Source organism: Lissotriton vulgaris, chromosome 4_1, assembly GCF_964263255.1.
Source record: "Lissotriton vulgaris chromosome 4_1, aLisVul1.2, whole genome shotgun sequence".
In the NCBI taxonomy this organism is placed as follows: Eukaryota; Metazoa; Chordata; class Amphibia; order Caudata; family Salamandridae; genus Lissotriton; species Lissotriton vulgaris.
Genome location: NC_141691.1, coordinates 958,533,056 through 958,553,592, shown reverse-complemented (window position 1 = coordinate 958,553,592; position 20,537 = coordinate 958,533,056). Strand labels below are relative to the sequence as shown.

Below are 20,537 nucleotides of genomic sequence, written 5' to 3'. Positions count from 1 at the left end.
AATACGAATGGTACTGCCGACTGAGTATAAATTGGTCTAAATTGATCATCTTTCCCTTAACCCAAACCATGAACCCCAATGTTATGGAGTACCGACTAGAACGGTGTACAGATTTTATGAAATACCTGGGGGTGTTAGTGCACAGGTACCCTGAGCTAGTTATCCAACAAAACTATGGCTCTGCCATCTTGAAACTAGAGGACCAGGTGACTTGGTAGACATGTCTTCCTCTGTCCCTGGATGGCAGATTGACCATTGTGAAGATGGTTGTATTTCCCAGGTTCTTATATTTATTCAGCAATATCGTAATCCATCAGACTCGGGCATTCTTCAAAGGTCTTAAATCTTGTATAGTAACGCTTGGCTGAGAAGCAACCTAGGATTCGTTGTCAAACGCTTGCGCGCCCATACACACAGGGGTTTTGGTGCACCTGACCTTTATCTATATTATCTGTGTGCACAAGTGCACTTTGCGCGTTACTGGTATCAACCCCAACGATACAACATACAGCGATCGAAAGTGATGCCACCCAACCTATCCCCTTACCCCATACCTGAACTGCTACCGCATCCACAGAGATGAATACAATCCATAGCACAACAAGAGTCTTGCTGACACTTACTACACGAGCGTGTAAGACCCCACTATACACCCCAGGGATGCTGCTATTGCACCATCTGGCTTTGTCGATCACTCAAGAGCGAAGAGCGCTTTCAGGCAGGTCTAAAGACTATGGATGATGCATTCCCAGAGGGCACATTTATTGCACTTAGTGACTTTCTGGCCACTCACACCCACTCCTGCCTTCATAGGTTCAAATATAACCAGCTACGGATGGCTATGAGGGCTCTTTAACCCTTCTTTCTACAAGAACCGGCAGCTCTGTGGTCCTTGCAAATCCTCCTCCTCCTCCTCAGCTGTGCTGACAGCAAGCAACTCATCAAGAAGTTCTCCAATGCCTTGAAGCATGAGTAGGTCAAGACGACGAACATTGCATTACATAAATGGAATTCTATTTTAGAAAATCAGTTGACACTGCTGATTGGGAATTCTGCGGTGCCCGGATGAGTAAATTACCCTTAAATTGTAATTTGAGGATTATCCACTTCAAATACCTACAGCAGGTATATTACCCCCCTCAATTAAAAAGATATTGGTTGCAGGAGGATGCAACATGCAGCCGCTGCGGTGACCCCGCTGCAGATTTGTTGGTCTTGTTCTGCGGCCCTATATCCCATTATTGGACGCAGGTCACACAAACCTGTTCTGACATGGTGATGGAGCGTGTTGATTGCGCCCCTCAGGTGTGTCTAATGAGCCTTAAGTCTCTCCGGCCTGCCAATAGAAACTTGCTTCAGTGGCACTGTTACTTGCCAAACTTCAATTTTCTATTCACAGGGGTGGGGGAGATGGGATCCTCAGTCTCCGAAGTGGCTTAAAGATATGTCATATTGTTAAGTCCAACTAGGTACTTATGAAGAGAAGCTCCCATGGGCCTCAAGACCCAAAGACTTTTGGGGCCCTCACATGTCTTATTTGCTAATAACTTCAAATGATCTGGCTTGGGTATTGTTTTTGACATTGATGCGTTTGGGCGAGTGCGTGGGACACAGCTACCTTGCAGTGTATTTTCCAGCGAATCCGTGAGTGTAACGAAATCTCTGTTGTAATGTTTTGATTGTTTACTGTTTGAAAATCAAAATAAAAGTAAAATAAAAGGTACTTTGTAAATGACTGCTTTGTATGCAAAATTCCAACCTGCATTTGTAAAACTTTTAGGAAGTTGTGCTTGGCTTTTCGGGTACTGTACACACGATAAGGGAGAGGAGGAAAAGCACCTTACTTTGCCCGCCTCCAAGACATTATAAAGGCACAAAAGAAAGTAATGTGAATGCAAGTCCCAATTGTTAACCCTTTAAGTGCTGCGGACGACGCGCGCACTACCTCGCTAGTGCTGCGCACGTCCGCTGAACGTTCCGATCCCGCCCGCGCAATGGAACGTCCGCACTGCAGCGGAATTTGCGACGCGCTTAACGGGTTATATAAAGTTTAGCCAGGAGCACCTTCACTTTGTAATAACTGCCCTCACCCACAATAAGTAGTGGCATGCTTCATCATAGGGCTGCTGCAAAATGCCTCAGCACAGACCAACGGTCGAGGTAGATCAATAGAGAGGGGTAGACAATAGTCACAAATAAGAAAGGAAAAGAAAAGGATCCTATAATGGGTGCAGATGAGTGTTAAAACTGACTAAGGGATATCGTTCTAACAATTTTATTCCTGGATTCCCTTGTCAGGATTAAAAAAAGGGTAAACAAAACACCCCCGGATGGTGGTGGCGTGAGTGAGTTATGCACGCTCCACCCCTGTGTTCTGCATAGAGTTCAACATGTTTCTTTCAGATTTCGTCTACCAGCATTCATCAGGACACAAGGGATTCCTATACCTAATTTCCCCTGGTGTTACCACTGTACTAAGTGTTACTCCACCGGTTAGTATGGTGCAGTACTGAATACTTATCATCTATGGCATCTATAAGTGGAGAGAATAAAAACAGTGAAAACAGTCTGAATAGTTGTAAGCAGACAAACAACATAAATAATACAAGTGAAGAAATTGTTCTCTCAGTGATAACCTTATAAAAACCATTTTGGTGCGACACTGGCATTCTGTAAAATATAAATTATACACCCTCTTTCTTGGGCAGCCAATTGCCCTATTCCATTAATTCTGAACACTCATTGGGAATGTCAAATGTACAAATATAATGTGCCTATGTCTAAGTTCTGTAGTGAACACATCTGTATAGAAATATTTGCGGTGGCAAAACTTGCCCCAACCGTACACATAATCTTAGGCGTATCCTTAAATGTGCTTAGGATCATACATCTTCCACAACTCGGCACACCTTACCGAGTTTACTGAGATGAGCGCTAGAAATGGCACTGCAGTAGAGAGCGACCCCCTGTCGTTACACTCTGTGAGGAGAGATACTTGTAATGTCAATAATGGTAAAAGCACAAGGCGCACGCTTATAAACCCAAAGTACATCAATGGTGAGTGCCTTTGCACCTAGGTTAGCGGGGTTGTATGTATTGGCTTTTGAGCACATCTTTGATGCTGGTAATCCATGGGCATGGAACATCCGGATCTGGAAACGCTTCATAGATGACGTCATCCTCATTTGCAAAAGAGAGGAGCAATCTATGACAGATTTCATGCAATGGTTGAATACACGTAACGCCTTCCTCTACTTTACCACCACCATCATGAAGGAGGGTCTCCCGTTTCTGGACCTGGTAATTTTTCCATGGGAAGGGAAGTTATCCACTAAGGTCTATCATAAACCCACAGATGAGATGTTACTGTTTGGGAGCTTTCACCCTAAATCTCTCAAGGAGAATCTCCAGGTGGGGCCGTTTCTGCACTTGGGCAGGAATTGCTCAGAACCTGACCGATTCAGAGAAGAGACTGCCCTTCTATCAGAAAAACTGGTAACCGGGGATACCCAACGCAAGTAGTGCGGCAAGCACAGAAAGGAGCATGGAATTGCCTTAGGGAAGCCCCATTGGAGAAGGTAGAGAGACCGGATATCAACACCACTGTCTGTGTCACTACATGCAACACAGCCTCTACCCACATAGAACGCATCATCCTGATGAAGCATGCCACAACTTTGTTGTGGGTGAGGGCAGTTTTTATAAAGTGAAGATGCTCCTGGCTAAACTTTGTTATTCAGGGCCACTTTGGGTGACCAACCCCAGCATGGATGTCAAGGGGCCAGTAAGCAGTTGTAGGACAATTACCTTCTCACCAAAGCAGTGTCAAATCCAGTTCCAGGTTCTATGGGTGAACTGCCATAGACTTCAGCGGAATGGTCCTCAAGCAAGTGATACAGAACGCTAAAGATGCCTAGGATGATTTGCAGGTCAAATGTGGTCTTCCTGGGGCTATCTTCGGGCCATGGTCTAGGTGGGGCAACTTTGGCAACAGGGGTTAATGTCCTTCTAAGTCTTCTTCGGTCCAGCAAAGTCCAGTTGCCACTGGACTGCTGTTCTCAGCTAATCCAGAAGATCCCTTTTACGAACGCTTGTGACATTCTTGGGTGACCAAACTGCACTCCAGTGACTCTCTCAGGTCCAGCGCACTCTTGTACAACTTTTGAGCGTTGGGGACTTTCGTTCAGGCTGCACATCGGCGGATAGAGACAATCAAGTGATTGTGGCTACTGACTGGCCAGAACGAGCTTAGTCAGCTTTTGTGGCCCTGGTGCTGTAACAGGAAGTCTGGCAACTCAGTCTTGTGGTTAGCTTCTGTTTGGTGGAGACTTTTCCACGAGCCAGGCACCACAAGCACATGCCTGCTTGCTAACCCAAAGATCAGCTTCAGTTCAGTGGTTGGTGCAGCCTCTCTTGCTAGGGCCAGGGAACAGCAAGGCAGTCCTTCGGTCCTCTCCGATCCAGATGTGATCTGAAGTCTGGGGGGCATATTTATGCCAGAAAGTGTCCTCTGGGTGGAGTGGGGGGGGGGGTGCTAGGCAGGATGCAGAGGTCACTAGCCAATGGGCTGTCAGGTGCTTCCCCGCCCAATAACGTTTTCTGCAGTGTGTGTCGTCAGCTATCCCAGAATGCACTATTCTGCCCACTGCCAAGATAGCAGAACCCCTCTCTGTTTGTGAAGCTTGACAGCTAACCCTAGAGGTGTGACTACCTGGCTGCTACACACCCATTGAAAAACTGGTTTGTCAACTGGTCTCCCCTCCCTGTCCCGGATGCCTATCTGTCTAGCTGAGCAAAGCCAGTCTCATGTGTGTCCACCATTTGCCCTTCAAAGGCTGCTACCCATTTGAAGTGCTGCGAATGGCTACTGGAAAACTAGGGCAACAGTGTGTCAACTTTCTAACGTTGCCTTATTCTTAAGTTACATTAACTTTAACTTGATCATGTTGTTTTAATGTAACAATTATTTCGATACTTTGAAGTACCAATTTTGGTTGTCCCTTTCAGAAGTTAGCACAGCTGAGTTGTCAGTGTGCAAGTAACCCTGTACTCGTCAATGAGGCTATTAGCCTTTCCACAGTGAAAAAGTCAATTTGGGGTTTTCATTGTAAAGACATATAAAAGCACAAGACCTACATTTTTTGTGTTGCAATTCTTTATTGAGCAGATACAGTAACCATATACGATAATAACATGGATGGTAAGTACATTATATTTAACAATAGAAGATGGGGGGTGGTGGGGTTGGGTGGGTGACTGGGGAAGAGGTACCAGGCTAAATTAGAGAAAGGAGCGAATATGTGGGGAGTGAGCTGGGTGCTCCCTGGGTGGTGCTCACCTATGTACAATCCCGGGCGGCATTAATGACTACTGAGGAGAGTGTATGGTCTGGGTCCATCCATCCATAGGTGATGGGTTACCAGGTATCCAGTGTCCATGCTTCTGATAATGGATCCGCTCTCCCATGTCACCATTGGGGACGTCCTAGGCAGCACCCGGTCACTGTCTAGGGGACGTGTATTTCTGGGAAGACAAACTTGTGTATGATGTGGTGAGAGTACTGGGGTAGTGGCGGTATATGTGGAGTGGAGTACTTCCATGTAATTGTGGGGTGTGTGGTAGAACGTGGAGGTGTGGTTGCTGATGGAGAGCAGCCACCACTGCTATGTCCACCACCATTGATGTAGGCAGGAGGGGGTGGACTGGTGTTTATAGTGGCGTTACTCAGTACGGTCAACGCGTCTTTTGGCTGTGGCTGTTACTGTTGTTACAGTGGAGGGGATGGAGGTGGGGATGTGGGGCAAATGGGAGAGGGGAGGCCCAAACCCCTGGTGTGTGTCTTCCTCCGCCGTCATCCTCTGCACGCAGGACGGTTGCTCATGTCTGTAGGAACAGATCGGACTGGTCTTGTAGGTTGTAAATGACTTGTATGTCAGGCGGTGTGGATCATGGCCACTAGCCAGGTCTCCTGTGATGGTGGTGTCGGTGACCTTCATTGTCGGAGGATACATACTTTAGCTGTTGCCACTGCCACATTGAAGAGACTGTGTTTCGTCTTCAATAGCTCTGGCGAGTTCCGGTCATGGAGAAGAATAGCTGAGGGGGTGAGCGGTAGGTGGAGGGGAATAGAGGCGCCCAGGACTTGGCCTACATAGGACCAGAAGGGCTGTATCGATTGGCATTCACATAATGTTGTGTTGCAGCAGGTATTCGTGCATCTCCAGCAATTTGCATGTGGTAGTAGGCCTGCTCTATTTAGTTTCATTGGTGGAGAAGTGTGGCTCACGGTGTAGAGCAGGCAGACCCGAAAGCTGAGGTCAGACCCGGGACCAGGGTTCAATTCCCGACGCGGCAGGGTCTTGAGCTCAAATGTCCACGGACTCGATAATTCTCGCTTCGGTGCCTGCTCTAATCATGGGTTCTCACTCTGCAACTCTGGGCATTAAGCTTGCTTAATCTCCACAACGGCCCCCTGCGGCGGGATGCCTGGCTTTCACCTTGGGGATGCCCTGTAGGGGCTATCTCACAGGGAAAAGCCAGGACGGGTTCCCAAGGCAAGCGCTGGGAAACCTCCGGGTAGCTGTGCGCTCAATAAATGCAGTAATAATAATAATAATAATAATGCAGTGCCAGTCTTGCAGGGTCTTAAAAAGGCAAAACTTCAGTCGTGCCTCCCTGGTGCCTCCGTCCAGGGCCACGAGCATGTCCGCCCACTCATCCTCCTCATACGAAACTGATAATCAGGCTTTCCATCTGGTACAGAGAGCTTAAGAGTGTTTTATTTTTAAAAGGTAGGAGGAGAGTTCACCATATAGTCCTGACATCACACCTTGTGTTTCCCTCCGCACATGGAGATATGGCACCACTGGTGAGGCCAGCAGGGACCACAGGCGTGGGCCTCGGCATTTCCTCAAACACTGTTGCAGTTGGATGAATCGCCAGTATTGTGGTACAGGGAAGCCAAACTCCTCCCTTAGATGTGTAAACAATTTGAGGTCTCCATAATGGAGGAGCTTATCAATAGTGTATATACCCACTGCCTTCCATAGGGGCCAGGATAGACTCTGCCCATTGATGCGCATGCCTGCATTCCCCCATAAGGGGGCTTTCTCGTGGAGCTGTAGATTCGACCCTAGTAATCGATGTATGTGCTGCCAACCATTGTGCATAGCGGATATTACCGGGTCGGTTGAGCTCCTGTCATGTCCCCTTCCCGTATAGAGCCCTATGTCTGTAGATAGTAGATGCCGTTTGATGTGCACCCATTGTGGCGGGTCTGGGACCCCCGGTAGTATATACGCCAATTGGGAGAGAAGACCTACATTTTAATATACAGCACCCTGCCATAGTACTCAATAGTAGGGGTAGGTGAAATGTGCCACCTGCAGAATTGGTGGAATTTTGGCAACTCCGCGTTACGTTAACGTGGAGCTCCAGCCAAATTGAAGCAAGTGCCGCATGGCGACGTTTTTATCGCAAGCAGCTCCAGAAAGGTAAGTTGGTGAGCGAGGTTTAGCGTCCCCTAGCGCGCTTTGCCATTGCTAAGGAGGACATCCAGCAAGATATTTCTAATGCAGATGGTCGTGCACAGAAGGCTGCCGCACAAGTAGAAAATCTGCTTGAGGGGCAGCATAATCAGTTCTATATAAAAAATAGAAATTCAAGTGTTACGTAAGCTAACTATAACTTACTCCCCCGCAATGCATTTCTTAGGACCTCACCTATTCCATCACTCATGACCTGGTCAGTGACATCAGAAAGTTCGACTCCGGCGACCCCATCTCCCAGGTCCTGGCTGCATCTGAATGGGCGAGAGGGGCCGCACAGCTCCTTTTCCTGGGCAGATTTTGTCCTCGGTAACCTCATACCCAGTCGTAATTCAATGGGAGAGGGGGCCGCAAGGCTCTTGATTTCTTTCTATTAGCCCCTAGGCAGTGGGGATATGGGGGTGTGCAACCCCCCCTCCCACCCCTTTGTAATAGAAACATAAACCCCAGGGAGGTGGTGGTCCACGGACATAAAAATGCCCATGGAGAGTTGAGCCATGTGCCCCCTCCCCTCCTCTTTTATTTTAATAAAGCTGGCAGGCCTCCAGGACTAGGCCCACCCGGGGGCTTAATTAAAAACTTATTCAATTTTGCTTTGAATTTGCGGATCCACTTGCGATTTTGCAGTAAAATTGAAAAAAAATTTGTTTGCACCTGCAATAAAACTCCAAATGCATAAACTTTGCATCCAGGTTCCCACACCCAAAAGGGAAAATGCACTGTGGATGAATTGGTCAGGGATATTTGCCTAGGCTTTTCCTCATTACTGTTCACAACATTACTGGACCTCAAAGAGGCCGCACCTTCTCCCTCAGAACCATGGATAAATCAGGCACCCAGATCCCAAAACTCTGAACTTTGCAATCTGGCTCTTGAGCTTATAGAATTTGGGGCCAGTTGTAGGTAATTGTGAAATACCGATTCCTTAATACCGAATTTTACCGATTCTGTATTAAGGACTCTGTATTTCGAATGTACGTAAACATTCTGTAAAAATGACCAAATCGGTAAAAAAACGCAAAAAAATATCGAATCTGAATGGATCGGTAAAAAAAATGCAACGAAACCCCAATACCGAATCGTAAATACTGAATTGCAAATACCGAATCAGTAAATACCGATTCGGTAATTTAAAAATTCGGTAATTGTGGAATCAGCCAATCCTGTGCATCCCCATTACCTCCCAAACAGGAAGTTGCCACACTCAAGCAGCTGTACTGAACCTGGAGCTGACTGTGAGGCAGGGAGCAGAGCAGAGAAGCCAGGAGCAACACCGCTTTATTTTGCGACCAAAACCAAGCAAAATGGCAAACCAGGAGAGAGAGAATGATGGAGCTGAAAGGAAAAGAAAACAAAAATTTCGCTAGCGGGAGCTGGAGGTCCTCATCGAAGATGTCACCAAGGACCATGACAAGTCGTTTGGCAAGCAGTCCCTTCATGTGCTAGAATCACAAAAAAGGCAGATCTGGCTTGCAATTCAGAACAAGATCAATGCCATCGGAGTCACCCAGCGCTCCATTGAGGACCTTAAAAAAAGATGGTACGAACTGAGGAAGACCGCGAAGGCAAGGGTGGCAGAGAGGCAGAAGCAGGCCAGCAAAACTAGTGGAGGGAGGAGCACAGCACCTGCACCAACTGCCCTGGAGCTCCTGGTTGGATCCACCCTCCAGCCGGAGAGTGTGAGTGGGGTTGGCGACGCAGACAGCTCAGCCAGAGCTGCCAACAAACAAGGTAAGACTGCATGCACAGCATGCTGTGCACCCCCTCCCTCCCCCAATCCCCAGAGAGGCATAGGGACTCCCACTCCAGTATATGTTTTACTCATAACCTGCAATGCATTATGGGAGGTGTAGTTAGAAGTAACACATGTCAGAACAGTCAGTCCAGCAAACCCAAAGGCATGTGACAGCAATTAGCAAGCAGAGGACAGTCAATGTGATTGGCCGGCATTAAGTTTATTACAATGCAAATGCTGCCAGATAAGTGAGCATTTCTACATTCTGTCTTCAGAGGCGAGACCTCTCGCAGTGCAGCAGAGGGGAGCATAGGAAAGGCATCCAAGCCAGAGAGGAGACAAGGGGAGTAGGACAAGTCACCTGCAGGGCACACCACCCCACCACCATCAACGCCACCATCACCACAGCTACCATCAACGCCACCATCACCACCGCCACAATCAACACCACCACCACCGTCAGGCAGGAGGCATGCAGTGGCCACCCTTCAGCAGTTGGAGGTGTCCGAGGAGGACAGCACAGGGGGCCAACAGTCTACAGTGCCTGAGGACGGCAACAGGGCAGGATCACTGTCCCCAACAGAGCGCGCCCACACATCTTCCAGACACCGCAGGGCAAGGGCAGCCAGTTTTCACTTCCAGGGCAAAGATGACAGTGTGTTTGCTTGGCTTGAAGGCAACATCCTGAAGGTCCAGTGCCGCAAAGGGAGAGCAATCAGGTCAGTGCAGCGGGAGATGGCACACATAAATGCTCACATGCATCGCATTGAGAAGGGCATCAGTGCCATGAACACCACCAAGTCTGAGGGCATGAGTGACGTGGCGGAGGCTGTGAGGCAGCTCTGCAGCAAGTTGGAGGAGGACCGTCTGTCTAGGCGCAGGGAGAGGCAGAAACTGGATAATTACACCAAGGCAGTGAACAGCCTAACCACTGCAACCTCTCATGTGCAGATGCTCAATAGCCATGCAGGAGGAGATGGCACACTGCAGTCTGGATGTGGCTAGTGGGTTTGTCACAGTGACCACTGCACTTGAAGTGCTCCAAGCAGACAAGGTGGCCACTACAGCTGATGGGGGGGAAATTGAGGAGGCTATTAGCCGTAGTAGCATCACGCCTCCTCCCACAGAGACCAGAAGGCGCAGCGAACGCCAAAGCGCTGGCCCTGGACAGACAGGCAGTGTGGACAGTGGGGCAAAGGAACGTGACAGTTCAGCGCATGGACGCACGACATAGAGCCAGCCATGATATGGTTGTACTGAAATGGGTGATGTAACCCATGTTTGTATGGTCACTGCTATTGATCTTGGTGGTGTGCTCTGATCATTAAACAACATCACTCAAATACAGTAACTGGCTAGGTATCCTTACTCACTCAGAAATAGTTGCGCGTTATCTCAGCCCATCCGTCTCCCCCATCCGGTGCTGCTGCCAGACCTGCTGCGCTGTGCTCTCGCTGACAGTTCTCACCCTCGTCCTCAGTCAGTTAGTTCCACTGCTGTTCCTTTCTTTGTGGCAAGGTTATGCGGCATTGCACATGTTGCTATAATTTTGCAGCAGATGTTGGGGGGTACTGACGTGCACCTCCACTTTTGTGGAGGCAACGGAACCTGCTTTTTAGTAGTCCAAAGGTGCGCTCCACAACGTTGCACGTGCTTTTATGTGCCGCATTGTATCTCCTCTCACTTGGGGTGGATGGGTTGAGGTATGGTGTTAGGATAAATGACCGCACGGCATATGCGCTGTCACCTAAATGGGAAAGAAAGTGCCATTAATTTGAGTCACCAATACATTCATCTAAGGTATACATTAGGGTGTGTCACATTGATTTACCTAGCAGGTATCCTTCTCCAAATTCACCAGCAGCCAGACGTGTATAGTTCCCACTGTTCCTGAATATGTATGAGTCATGGGTACTCCCTGGAAATTTGGCCACAATGTCAGTAATGATGTAGTCTGCATCACATATCACCTGCACGTTGATGGAATGAATGGATTTGCGGTTGCGGTATATGTATTCTGTAGCTGCAGGTGGGCAGATTGGTATGTGGGTTCCATCAATGCACCCTATTACATGTGGGAACTTTGCCTTTTGGTAGAAGTCCAGCTTAGTCTTCTGCAGTTCCGCCTGTGTGCTGGGGAAGCGTATGTAGTGATGCATTCTCTGCATCATGGCATCCAAAAAGGAGTTGAAGAAATGGGACAGGCAACTCTGTGACACACCACCTGCCGCAGCTATTCCACCCTGGTAACTTCCTGATGCGAGTAGGTGAAGGCTACAGAGCACCTGCACATGTGTTGGTATGGCATGAGCCCTTGGTGTCTGATGCTCCAGGTATGGGTGCAGGTCCCGTATCCGATCTAGGCTGGTTTGTGGGTGTAGCCTGTACCGGTCATGTATTTCAGCCCAAAGCCTCAGTTCTCCTGCTCGCAAACGTAGCCGCCTTGCTGTGACGTAGAGGGCCACTATTGTGTTCACACTGTTGCATTTTGGGGCTGTTTTTATGCACTGCACCTGATTCCCACCTGCTCTGGGTCAGTGGTAAGTACCGATTCTTAAATACCGATTTTGGACAAATTCAGTATTACCGATTTTAGGTACATCGCATTAGCGATTTGTTACTGATTTCTTATTTACCGATTTCTTATTTACCGATTTAGTATTTGGTGTTTCGGTGTCGGCCGATCGGTAAATAAGGAATCGGAAACTTAAATTTACTGAATCGTTATTACCGATGGCATTCGGTAATACCTATATCGCTCATGGCTAAATACCGGTCGGTAACGCTGAAATTTACTGACTTTCGGCTTTACTGACCGGTATTTAGCCACCTACATCTAGCCCTTGGTTACTTATAGCTACCACCTGAATGTATGACCATTCTTAAGGAAGCCCTTAAGCCTACCAATCCAGCATGTTGCATGTCTCAATGGAAAAAGTTTTTTTTTTTTTACTATTGTCATTTAAAACAAATTGATTCGGTCGATGCCTCAACTCTAAAATTCGTATGTTACCTGCTTAATCTACAAGTCTCTGTTCTAGCATTCACCTCCATAAGGTTACATCTCGGTTAAATCACTGCCTATCAACTTAATAGGCAACACATATCTTTATTAAAAAATACTTGGCAAAAAAGCCTTCAAGGAAGGGCTTAAAAAAGAAATTCCAGCAAGGGTTCCACCTACTTCTACATGGAACCTTAGCTTTGTCTTACACGCCTCATGAGACCTCCATTTGAGCCCATGCATAACTGCCCCCTTCAATTTCTATCCTGGAAGGTGGTATTTTTTAATTGACATTATCTCATGTACTCTTCACTAATCCAACCGATCGAAACAAGGCCTTACTGTTCTCCAGCAATCATCCCAGGAGCCTCAAGGAAAATCTGCCTTATGGCCAATTTTTACGCGTGCGAAGGAATTGCTCTTTCAATGATGATTACAACTTGCATGCTGGCAATCTAGTTTAAAAGTTGTATGAACGAGGTTACCTGAACAAACGAGTCCGAAATTCAATGAAACGTGCCAGATGGACCCCTAGGGAAAGCCTTCTTGAACGTAAACAGAAACTCCAACTGAAACGTCAAGTTTGTGTCACTACTTTTTGCCCCAATGCCAACAGACTTAAAAAAAATCATTGGACAGAATTGGCATCTAGTGAGAAATTTGCATGAGAGTCTGCACGAGTCTCCCCTGTTTGCATTCAAAAAAGAAAATTGTATTGCCAATTATGTAATAAGAGCAGCCCCCCCCCCCCCCGAAAGAATCACAACCCACTTTAAGACAACTTATGGGTTTGACCCCAATTACAGGCCACCATAAATGTGGGACATGCCTCTGTTGTGACCTTACTGTGGAAGGTGCACTTTTCCAACATAATGGAATTTCGTGGAAACACTAAACATTCAGCAATTGTAAATCCAAATACGTGGTTTATGGAATAAAATGCCCATGTGGACTCTTGTATATTGGTAAAACCAATCAGGAAATCAGTCAAAGGATTTCACAACGTAAGTCCAGAATAAAACAGAAAGTGGAAACTGCGCCGCTGGTCAATCATTGGAACAGATCCCAACACCACATTAACGATCTGAGATGGACAGTCATCTCCAAAGTAGAAAAAGATCCCCGTGGAGGTGACTGGGACTTGAAACTATCCAGGAGGGAAGACCAACTTATTGTCAAATTCGACATGGCTGTGTCTGGTTTAAATGAGCTGTCCGAAATCTATAAGCTTTAAATCTGCGTGTACCTGGTAGCCCCCCTCTTTCAATTTCATTAGTTGTCGGCCTTTGCCATGGCCCTGGCTCCCCATGTTTACATTTGCTGTGACATCCCATGCTCTATAATGTATTTCTATTATGGTCTGGGATATCACCGATTTGTGCATTGACTCAGTTTATTTATTATCATTATCCCCGTTTTTACCCCCGGAATTGGATTTGTCCTCCCTGATTGCACTTTCAGCTAGATTAGGCTTCCAATTGCCCGTCTAATACACTGATTGCAGCCCTCGCGCCACTGAGACTACATTACCCAGCTTCCCGCTGGTCGCACATGCGCAACTCGTTGTGTGCTGTCATTGACGATTCGTTCGCCCATGGCGTCAGACTCTGCTTTCTGACGGTAAGAACTTTGTTCCTTCCACCAGTTTAACTTACCTGTGACTTTCGACCACGGCCCATTCGGTTCTAAATTGGGCGACCGCCTTTGGTGTTTTTACAGAAGGACGGCGTGTTGAGACTATCCTTGACGCCGCGATTACAAGTCGAGCTTGCTGGAACCGCCCCCGGACTCAAATTAGGAACTCCGACCGGTAAGCACTCCATGACGGCCCTGGCCATTGCGCGATCAGGCGGTTTGCGAGTTCTCGAAGTGTACATGTTCTAAATCTTGTGCATATGGTTTATTAAGGTCACCGCTGCTTGCTGCGCCTGTATTGAAGATTTGACCACTGCTACTCAGGGACACTTGCCACTCCCTTTGAGGTAATCCATTTGGCTATACGACGCTAAGGACGTGCATCATGTACTTGCCATTTAGAAGTGTTACTAATACCCCCTTTCTTTTGATTTGTTCTTCCTTTCTACGCTAATCCCTCTTTCCCTTTTCATGTAGGAGCCATCACACTTCCTTAAATAACTCTCCATTGTCCTTTTGACGGGTAAGCTGGAGTTGTGGTTTTTGTGTAGTAGTGCGTTTGAGGTTTTATTGGTTCTTCTAAAAACTGAATTACAAGCTGAGATTTGGTCTTTGTTCCCCTTTCTTTTTTGTCTCCTCTGCAGAGCGTTCTATGGTCCTGAAGAGAATCCTGCCATTAATAAGGATTCGAAACGCGTAGACCGTGCAGGGTCAACTTTTGATATCCTGGTGCCCAGTCATTTGGCACTTGGTTTCGTTCTTATACACCCATTTAATGTTATAATTGTTTGACAACTAAATTAACAAAAAGCGAAAGGTTAGCGGTGTATTTTTTTGCAACTTCCAAGAATCGCCTTATAACCTTATAGTTGACCCGAAATTTTTTCAACTGGTTTACTCATTTCCAGTTTGTGTGTATTTTATGGATGTTTGAATGAAAGTGGTTTGAATGTGATATGTTTGAAGAGTGATGATATGGTTGAAGTGTTTTACTGTTTTTGTGTCCTAACTTTCGTTGCTGGATAAGAATATAACCTGAAATGGCGCACTAAAGTATAAATTGTGTTCATTTTTTAATACATTTTGAATAAACAGCTATTCAATAGCCACTCCAGGTATTGAACTGTCGACTGTATCTTGGAGAAAGTATTTTTTCTATAAGAACATATCAGTATTGGCAATTCCCCTTGTTGTTTTGCTTTATTATCTCATGTAGACACAGTAGTGAGCTTTGAGCATTTACCTTAATGCTCCACAGCATTTCTTCCAGCTCCACAGAGACCTTCATACCAACCCAAACTTTCTCCCGAAAGTTGTCTCACTTTCATCTTAATCAATTGATTGAGCTATAGGTTTTCTTCCCTCAACCAGACTTGGTTGCAGAAAGAGCTCTACGTGCAGTAAATGTCAAAATAGCACTAATGTTGTTGATAGAACTAAAACTTTTTGGAAAACTAAACAACAATGTATTGCTTTTTCAGCACCTTATAAAGGAAACCCTATATCTGAATCGGGTATTACCGAAAGGATAGTTAAGTGCATTCATAAAAAAAGGAGCATCCATGGCCTTCCTGGGAAACATTCTTGTGGGTTACGCATGCAAATCACATACATGGTCTACACCACACACTTTCATGAAAACATTGTGTGGATGTTTTACCACGCCAACAAGCGAATGTAACCGCAGTGCTGTGTACACTTTTTCAAACTTCAACACCCACAAGTTAGCCACCGCTTCTGATGAGGACTGCTTTATAGTCTATGCAGAGGATGTGTATCTACAGCCACACATGCCTTGAACGGAGTAGGTTACTCAACCTATAAGCATCTGTTTGTGGCATGTAGTGCTGTAGATTTACAGGCACCCACCCCCTCCCCGGACACTTTTGACCAATTCAGTCTACTTCTTATGCACATGGACATCTCTTTACTTAAACTTATTTTACACTCCATTCTCACCTGCCAGTGGAAGAACAATCTAACAATGAAGTTGATGCCCAGGCATATTATCACGAAGAGTAGGATTCAATCTACCTAATGACTTGAAAGACTTCTTCGAAGAAAAACAACTTGCACACATCTGGACACAATATTAGATGGCAGGAGTATGCAAAACATGTGAATCTACAACACTGCATGCCACGAACAGATGCTTTCAGGGTAAGTAACCTATTCCTTCTGACACTTATTTCATTGGGACTCTACAGCTGTTTCTAAAATAACTACGTAAATAGTGGACGTGAGCCGAAGTTATAACTTGTAAACTGTTGCAAAATCATTACAATTTGGGAGGAAGAAGCCATATACAGGTGAGACAGTGCTGAAAAACAGAAAACTATTTAAAAGTCATCTTTGGCTGTGGTTCAGAACAAAAATACACCCCGGAATGGAAACTGACAAACTCAAAACAGTTGCAGATCCTGAAATAACTCTCAATTACTGCTCCGAGCTCTACAGCTTGGGTATCCTCCAAAACATTGTTCATTGAAATGTACTATTTTAAGGTAGCAGCATCAAGTTACCCTCATTTGTTTTAACAATTTGAAAGGAAGCCTTTGTTTTCCAAGCCCTTATGTCTAGGAAGAATGTCTTTTCCCCAAGCCCTCCCTTGTAAATACCAAGTGCAGATGTTTGAATCTCATAGAAGATGTTAGTGAAAATCATTGGCATCAAGCCTTGTGATGCCAACCGAGCATAACACTTCATACGAGAGTGCTTCATATAGCTGAATGTGGCCAAATTAGAAAGTAAACCTATAATCCTAGTAACCTGTCCGCTTTCTCACTGTACATTGAAAGAACAACCTGGGTTTGAACAAGGGCAATATATGCGTATGCCTGTGGGTTACAATGTTATCTGCTAGCCACTTCTTCTGCTTAGTCTTGGATTCGTGTTTTTTCTATGTAGTAATGTTTGATGATCTAATTGAAGTGTTCAGTACCCTGGGGGCTTGTGGATGCTCTTTGGAAAGCACCTTCCATCTTCTGGACGTGTATGCACAATGTTTAGCATTGTATTGGTTTTGTAATGCTAATACTCTGCTTGGTTCATTAGAACTATTTTTGCATTTATAAAAAGAAGTTTGGTGACATCAGAATGCACTTTTGCCATTAAAATTGTATTTGTTTGTTGCACTGTAGCTTATTATTGCTCCCGGAGCTCATTTGAATATTTCTGCTAATAAACATCCACATTTTAATGCTTTTAGAACATTTCATTTTTGCTCCTACCTACTAAGGTTGTGGAGTTAAGAATGCTTGAACCATTTGTTTCGGCATAATTTTCGCAGCATCCTGTAACGCTATGGTTACTTTTTCAACAGCAAGGAAACTTTAATAGTTCTGTTGGTCCAGATGGATACATGCTGTCGTCGCTGACATGTGGGATGTCACCAGTCACCTCCATCACAGAGGGGCTCCAGCAGGTTTGAGCCCCCTTCGTTTAACTTCATTTGCACCTGTACTCTCTGATGAGCTGATGCTATCGTTCTCTTACTTGTCTTTTCTTGATGTGTGTTCCCACATAACTTTCAAGAGATGGGTCAATTTAATTTCGAATCTCATTTGTTTCAGCATCCTCTGCAAGTATTTCATGTCAAAGTGTACATCGACTGTTAGTAGAGGCTCTCCATTGCTGAACCTTACAAGGCCTGTATCATCCATCTTGTCTGCTTTGCACAGAAAGAATTACTAAAACATTTATTCTGCTAGTGAATGTTCATATTAAATGCCTCCAGCACCATAGGTGACAGTATACATTAATTTAAGGTGCCAGAAATGTCCTTTAAGTAAGAACGACCTCGTATCTGGGAATGTACCGGTGTACTACGAAGTATGGAAACTGGAAGAGCTCGTCTTAGATGAGCAGTCATTTATTAAATTGAGCTCTCAAAATATGAAAAATTATCCGCTCTCTTTTCAGTCCTCTTTCAGTAAAAGTCCATCATTGGTTTGGGCTTCTCTCAAAGATGTTTTTCCTTTTTGAAATGGTTAAGAAAGATCATTAGTTTTCTCCCATTTTCGGCACAATAGACTGTTGTATAGGCACTTATCAGGGTGAAATTGGATGATGGCAACACACTATATGGGGGCAGGTAAAGCCTCCATTGGACTGTTGCTGGTTGTGCAAAACTCCACGGCAAGGATGCTTTACAGGCTTCCGAAGCGGACCTAAGTGGTGGGTCTGCTGAGGTAGTTGCACTGACTCTCAATAGAGAAGTCAATTAGGTTCAATAACTTGTGCTATAGTGCACTGAGCAAGAACAGGGGTGAGCCTACAATACCTACACATGGCTTTGTGAAAGTGTATCAGCCAGCTTGCTCTCTTTGTTCCTTATGTGAGCCCAACAATTAAACGGTCAAAGATGGAAGGCCGCTCTTTTGCATCGCCGGGTCCCAAGTTGTGGAACTCACTCCTAGAACAGTTCAGACAATGTCTCTTACTCTCGATTTTTCAAAGAGCTGAAAATCTGGCTGTTCTGAGCTACTTCCTCTGGCGTACCCTCTCTGACGCTAGCACCGGGAAACCCCTATGGAGTCGCCGTGCGCTTTATAAAAAGTGGATAAGGAAAAGTAGTGCCAATTTAGACCGTTTATGGTCTAATCAATTATTTTTCCCCCAACAGTATCAGTATAAATGTTTCTATTGGATAGGACTTCCAGTGGAATGCTCACCTTATGAATTCTCATTACAGGCTTCAGACTAGTCATGAAAAGTTTTTCCTAAGCAAGGTTGCTCTATCACTGCCAGGTGGTGCTGTGTGGCCCTACATGCAAGTCCTCTTCGTTACATGAGTAAATTATGTACCAACCAGTTCTCTGATGTCAGTTCCTGTTTTCCTGCATCTCATCAACGCAGGTCTTGAGCGATATTGTTATTTCCCTGAAATTCATAAGTATTTAAAAAAAAATTAGCAAAAGCTTCAGGCTATAAACCTTGTCGTTGGTGCTGCAAGAAGATATCTCCTTCGAATCCCCATAAAATCTGCTTGTGCTGCTTGGGGACTGAAGCATGATGGCGCAGCCTAATACTCTTGTTTATCTGTGCACCCAAAAGCCATCAGTTACCAGGAGGAAAAGTGATTATTGGCTAAGGTCAGTGTGGAGGTGACATTGTTTTTCTCTTCTTAGAGGTGAGTAACCCATCAGATCTTCCCATAAATAACATAAATTCTATCGGAAGGAGAAGTCCTCTTCTTCGAGGAAACTGTCCTGCTCTCAGGAGCATTGGATATCTAGACCGTGTGCGCTCAGCATCAGTGTCTTCCTTGCAATCAGACAGCACTCTGGAGTTAAAAAAGGTGAGACTGGAATTTCAGGGGCTATCAGCTAGTTAGTGTTGTGTTTAATCAGATTCCAAGGTATGCATACACAGTGGTACTGATTCACAAACTGTATTTTGTAGTTTGGAAATTGGTACTAAAGTAGTACTATTTACTATAGCATCCACTTTACAGACCTGCAAGTGTAAATCTCCACCTTTCCTATCTTTACCATGGGGAGATAGATCTTCAAGGCAAACACAAGGAGATGAAGGACAGAGTGCTGAAACTTTTCAGACACTCACCCCCAGTCACAGATCTGGGTTGAAGCCATCATCGTTCTTTAGCTCACTTCGCCACCCCAGTTCAGACCCAGCTATATGCAAATCAATCTTGACCCTGTGCCTCATGGGAACAGTCCAGCCCAAACTGCCAACCATGCCTGGTCTTCCCTGAACTGGATACAAGCATCCTGAGATAGATCCTCATACATGTAAACTTACTCCTTGGTAGTAAATGTGGGAGGGACCAGGGTGATTACCTGAAATGTGTTAGTTACCACTAAATGGTAGGGGGTTGGGTGTAGTAAGGAGGGGTTTAGTGATGCTACGGGGGCTATGGAAGGACAGACAAAAAATGAGTACTGCACTTCAAAATTTATTACATCCAAAATGTACCGAAACCAGTAGTAAATTTACTCTAGCTCATACCTGGAACTAGTCCAGGATCATGCATGCCAACCACTAGTACTGCAGCACTGTTCCAAAGAAAAGGCTGGGACTTAAAATAGAACCCTAAAGGAATAAAGTTAAAATACATTATTTTATTTGTACTTCTTAAAAAAAAAATGTAATCTAATGTTACAAAAATGATAACTGATGTACAATAGAAAATATTTTTGGGAACTTTTAATAAAAAAATGTAATTTAAAAATAAATGTAACTTAAATTTGTATTAATAAATATTAATAATTCTATACATAATTTTGTAATTATAATACATAATACATAGAATATTTAACATAGGTGGGATTTTTTTTCATTGTCCAGAATCGGTTTATTAGGTCTTCAACAAACAGTACAATACAAAACAAAGCAGGAAAGGTTTGATCTTTGTGTCCGTTCATAAACCAGCTTAAGATATATATGTGCAGTATAATGGCATCAGTATCCGCCCAGGGCGTGAATGCAGAAAATCAAGCAATGAGCAGCTACGGAGGCTATGCGCATTGTGATTTAACCTGGGAAAGGGCCATTGCACACCAGGCAGTAGGCAGTTCAGGAACCATAGGGTGACCCCGTGTCCACTTTAATCAGGCTTTAGGTATGTGGGTTGGTCTGCTAGAATATGCTAATT

General features: G+C 45.1%; 1 protein-coding gene across 3 annotated transcripts in view; it reads left to right on the top strand.

The window, feature by feature from the left end:
• The window catches only part of KDSR (3-ketodihydrosphingosine reductase), a 580,180-nt gene that overhangs the window by 532,496 nt on the left and 27,147 nt on the right, over window positions 1–20,537 (top strand). For all 3 annotated transcript variants that reach the window (XR_015309888.1, XM_086965222.1, XM_086965220.1), the window contains one exon: window positions 17,244–17,345. Coding sequence is in view for 2 of the 3 variants with exons in the window: in XM_086965222.1 (XP_086821348.1) it covers window positions 17,244–17,345 (102 nt within the window). In the remaining variant the exon portion in view is untranslated. The remainder of the gene's footprint in view (window positions 1–17,243; window positions 17,346–20,537) is intronic.